The following is a 5,629-nucleotide window of genomic DNA, read 5'->3' as shown; positions in this document are numbered from 1 at the left end:
TTAAATCAAACCACTTTATTAATAGAAACAGGCTAATTCATAAGTTGTTACTTGTAAAAAGCGTTGTCTAAAAATGATGTTTTTGAAGTTAGTCATACATTTGAGATTTGTTGAGCTGCATCAACGTATGTTGTATCAATGTAAAGATGAGATCATTTACAAAGTTCTCCCTTTGAAATAGCATAGAGGTAATTATTTTGCAAAATAACAGAAATTTCCTCTTTTGCCTAATTTTGATATATGTAATTATGTAGGGTATAAATATAATAACCTAAAATGAATGACCTCCGCTCGAATTAAATAATATGTGTAATTAAATAAATGTAAGCAGTATAACAATGTAACAATACACAATTCTTATTAAAAGGCTGGCTAAGAAGCAAAGGTCCCATCGCATATAGTCCCATCTACTGTACTATATACTATATCTTCTGTCTTGTGGAAGCGCCCGAGTTTAGCTACTTTCTAGATTTTGGCAATAATAAGTCACAATAGAATTTTGCATTAACTAACATGTTTGTGACAAAATAATGCAAGCACACGTTTACTTGTGAATCACACGATAACTTATTAGAAATAATTGAAAATTTATACTTCATTCTATGACAAAATAAACATAATTTGCTCTGAAAATTAATTTCTCAAGTGGTTCAATCTGTCGAATTTAATGGTATAAAATCAGTAGTGAGGGAGAAACACATTTCAGTACGATCTGTACAGCTGTGACGATGAAATTCTTGGTGTTTGTCACCCTGATGTTGGTCACCCTGGTCAACGCTAAGGATTGGTGGGAAAATGGCAACTTCTATCAAGTTTACCCGCGTTCATTTCGAGATAGTGATGGTGATGGGATTGGCGATTTGAATGGAGTTACAGAAAAACTCGAATACCTCAAAGATATTGGATTCACGGGAATATGGCTGTCACCTATATTTAAATCACCAATGGTGGACTTTGGATATGATATCTCAGATTTTTATGCAATTCATCCGGAATATGGTACCATGGAGGACTTCAAAAATCTAATAAAGAGGGCCAAGGAAGTAGGAATACGAGTGATTTTAGATTTCGTACCCAATCATACGAGCGACGAATGCGAATGGTTTCAGAAGTCGGTTAACCGCACCGAAGGCTATGAGGATTTTTATGTCTGGCACAATGGAAAAGTAGACGCCAATGGCCAGCGACAGCCGCCCAGCAATTGGAAGAGTGCATTCCGCTACAGTGCTTGGGAGTGGAATGAGCAAAGACAGCAGTACTACTTACATCAGTTCTCCATTAAACAGGCCGACCTGAACTTTCGCAATCCTCTAGTGGTGGCCAAAATGAAGGAGGTCATGAGGTATTGGTTGGATATGGGCATTTCTGGCTTTCGCATTGACGCCCTACCCTTTATGTTTGAAAAGGGACCAGATGAGAATGGAAATTTCCCCGATGAGCCGGTCATCAACGATGTCAGTATCTGCCCAGATCCCGATGATTGGTGCTACTTGAACCACACCTACACTCAAAATCAGCCAGAGTCCATAGAAATGGTCTATCAATGGAGAGAATTGACTGAGGCCTATAAAAAGGAGCATGGCGGTGGCACTCGCCTTCTTCTAACCGAAGCATACACCACATTTGACAATCTGATGCTTTATTATGGCGACGGAATCCGTAACGGCTCCATGATACCCTTCAACTTTTATTTTATGCAAAATATTTTGAAGAACTCTACGGCAACGGAAATAAAAGACAATATTCTGAGATGGATGAACTCAATACCATAGGATGTGTTGGCCAACTGGGTACTTGGTAATCATGATAATCCTCGATACTCGACTCGCCTGGGTGAGGGTCGTATGGATTTATTTACGATATTACTGCAAACCTTACCAGGAAATGCCGTCACCTACTATGTGGGTATTTTCTCATTTCCATAATATTTTATGAAACACTCGGTTTATTTGATTCAAAACAGGGTGAGGAAATCGGAATGGTCAATGGCAAGGTGACGTGGGAGGAAACTGTCGACACCCAAGGATGTAGCTCTAGCCCCCAAACATACGAGAGCTATTCGCGAGATCCTGAGAGAACCCCCTATCAATGGGATGCATCGAGCAATGCCGGCTTTACTGAAGGCGATCATACTTGGCTGCCAGTTGCTGCCAACTACAAAGAGAGCAACGCTCTCAGTCAATCGCGAGCCCCCCGCAGTCACTTGCAACTGTTTAAAACGTTGATTAGATTACGACAGGAGCCCTCCATGCAAGACGGACCACTCGAGATTAAATCCATACTCGATGACATTCTTATCTACTCCCGGTAAGTACAAGTTGCCACTCACTGCGCCATTGTCACACAAGTGGGGGCTTACTCACATTTATTTGTAGGCAACTGCCGAACAACGATATGTACGTCATTGTTTTGAATTTGAGCAACAGTACGCAAACCTTCAACGTGAATGACCACTTCAAAATTGGAAGCAAGGCCGAAGTTATTTGTTCGTCCCTGCAGTCGAAACATGTCGAGGGGTAAGTTGTACAACAAAAATCAATTATAAATGCTACGCACGTCGGTGTGGAAACACGTGCTCACAAGTGAGTTCTTCTTCCGAAAAAAAAAAAACACGTGGCTTTTGTAAACGGTAAGGGTTAGATTGAGACCTTGGTTAGCTGGCAATCGCCACAAATTGGCGGCTTAGGTTTGTTTTCAAGTGTTACAGATTTACTTTTTATACCCATAAACATATTGAAGAAGTTCACGAACTATTTGTCGAGAAGGGCTGGAGAAAAGTTTCAAAAAATTATTCGCCAATAAATTATTATATTGTTACGGCTGGCAAATGACACACACTGTGTGTTCCATTGTTTTATGAAGGCCATTTACCACATAGAAAGAAGAATGTATTTAGTATTCGTCAGAGACGAATGATCAGCATAAAATTCTAAGTCGATTTAGGCTATCCCAAGAATATATATAACTATAGCTATGTATAGCGTATAGCTAGCGGTACCTTCGGATATTCGATAATACGACGATTGAGGTCAAATTTTCCAAAGCGCTTGTTTAAAATTCGGTCAATTGTCCATATTGTTCCATGGTTTCCAGTAGCCCCCTTGTAATGGTATCAACACTTATGTGGTGGCAAATGATTATATAAAACATTTAGCGTGGAATGGTTTCCAACGCTGTATTTAAGACTTGATATGGATAACAATCCTTGTAGTAGAAAATTGTCGACATATGTGCACGATTTGACATTGCACCCAACGGTACTACCCACTTTACCCTATTTTGCAATCTTTAACTGCATTCTCCAACTAATCTCACTGGCATTTGCAGTTTAAACGGGAACTCGTTGAACAGTTTTTAATAAAACAATTTGTAGCAAAGTCTGTGAAAATCCGTTCACATTAAGTAATGCTTCCTTTTTACATTTCCAGCTATTTAAGAGTATACTTGTAAATGAGGCGCCAAGCCCAATGCTATATACCTATATTGAACGTATATCTGCAAAAATGAGGAAGACAGTAATGATTTTAATAAACCCATTGTTGGATATTTTTATATTCTCAGCCGTATCGCTACGAAGAGTATATATCACTTGAAGCAAAAATGTCTGTCTGTTCCTCGAAGGCATTTTCCGATTTCGTACATATTTGGGACATCATACTATTTCTTTTGAACTTATATCGAGTATAGAGAACGGCAATATCGACCCACTACTTCTGGAAAATAGTTTATTTTATAAAAAGCAAAGGATGTGCCCGATTGATTTTAAACTTTTGACATCTTATTATCCGTCTTAGGTCAGTAGTGGTATTTTTTAAGTCATTTTTATACCATCCACCAAAAAAAGTATGGAGGGTATATTAAGTTCGTCATTCCGTTTGTAACTCATCGAAATAATCATTTTAGACCCAACAAAGTTTATACATTCTTGATCAGCGTAAAATTCTAAGACGATTTAGCCCTGTCCGTCCGTCTGTTGTAATCACGCTACAGTCTAAACGAATTAAGATAGGAAGCTAAAATTTTGCACAGATCGCTCTTTTGTCTGCAGGCAGGTCAAGTTCGAAGATGGGCTATATCGGTCCACGATATCGTATAGCCCCCATATAACGGTACCCCCACGGTATTCGGTATTTTGATGATTTTAGCCACATTTTTCAATGGAATTGTCTGAAATTCCACAAAAGGAGTCCCTTGTGGACATTTTACCCCCTCAAAAAGAATTGTCTATATAGGTCCACGATATCGTATATCCCCCATATAACTATACCCCCCGATTTTCGGTATTTTGATGATGTTAGCCACATTTTTCAATGGAATTGTCTTAAAATCCACACAAGTAGTTCCTTGTGGGTACTTTATACCTCGGAAGAGAATTATCTATATAGGTCTACGATATCGTATAGCCCCCATATAACAGTGTCCCCCGATATTCGGTATTTTTATGATTTTACCCACATTTTTCAACGGAATTTTCTGATAATCAACACAAGGAGTTCCTTGTGAGTACTTTATCCCTTGAAAGAGAATTATCTATATAGGTTCACGATATCGTATAGCCCCATATATCGGCAACTTCCGATATTCGGTATTTTGATGATGTTACCCACATTTTTCAACGGAATAGTCTGAAAATCTACACAAGTAGATCGCTTTATACCTCGGAAGAGAATTATCTATATAGGTCCACGATATCGTATAGCCCCCATATCGGCACCTTCTGATATTAGATATTTTAAATATTTTAACAGAATTTTTAATGGATTTTATTTTTTGAAAATTTTCTAATTCGTTCCAAATGGTGGAGGGTATTCAAAGTTCGGCCCGGCCGAACTTACTGCTTTTTTACTTGTTTGAGTTACATACAAATTATTAAAGAATTGAAGTTGGCAACATTGCTATCTATCTGTAGGTCTTAGCGACTACTTAGATTTAGTCGTTAAATTACCAAAAAATTTCGTTAATTACCAAAATTGTAAACATTTTAATTTTAACGACTTTTGTCGGTAACTAAAAATATGAGTTAGAAAATTCCACTGCAGATGAGGAAAGGGACAAAATCGCTTGACTCCCTGTTACCCATTATGCTCTTAATATATATAACAAATAACATTTTTATATTTCTAGGCAAGTAATAGATGCTACTAAATTCGAGGCGGAACCTGAAGTCGGAGTTGTCTTGGTGAATATCAACTAAATGTTTTAAATTTTTAAATGTTAATCATAGTTGCAAATAAATGGAGAATATTAAATCAATCGACAGTTTCGTTGTTTTGCATCGCCAACTACTGTGTTAGAGCAGATACAGCTTATTATTATTACAATTCAGAATTTTCCTAAAAGAGTATGAAAGGGAAAACCTTGCAGCCAAATTAACTTCATAGTAATCTCCATCCAAGTAATGTAATGTAATGTTTTTCAAAACGAAGCTGGCAGCTTTATTCCAGCGAACGAGTATGCGAAATTTGGAAATATGTATTCGAATTGTATTAGAAGGTTCTAGAAAGTTTAAATCAAATACCGGTCTGAAGCTTAACTGTAGCTAAGTAAAAACTCTCGAACTGTAGTTCCTGGAAAGTATTTTTTTTTTTTTGGGGCGAACCCGGAAACCCGGATATTTCACCTAACAACT

The 5,629-nt window shown here is 37.7% G+C and overlaps 1 protein-coding gene across 1 annotated transcript; it reads left to right on the top strand.

Annotated features, from left to right (window-relative positions):
- The first annotated feature begins 695 nt into the window (after positions 1 to 695).
- On the top strand, positions 696 to 5,259 carry LOC101896089 (maltase A1). Its single transcript, XM_005187687.4, is given in 4 exon segments — positions 696 to 1,901; positions 1,964 to 2,307; positions 2,376 to 2,516; positions 5,125 to 5,259. Coding segments are annotated over 4 exon segments (1,728 nt in total). The 5' UTR covers positions 696 to 728; the 3' UTR covers positions 5,195 to 5,259.
- Positions 5,260 to 5,629: the final 370 nt, after the last annotated feature.

Source organism: Musca domestica, unplaced genomic scaffold (genome assembly GCF_030504385.1).
Source record: "Musca domestica strain aabys unplaced genomic scaffold, Musca_domestica.polishedcontigs.V.1.1 17, whole genome shotgun sequence".
Lineage (NCBI taxonomy): Eukaryota > Metazoa > Arthropoda > Insecta > Diptera > Muscidae > Musca > Musca domestica.
The sequence above is the reverse complement of the archived record's forward strand: the minus strand, read 5'-3'. Positions and strand labels throughout refer to the sequence as shown.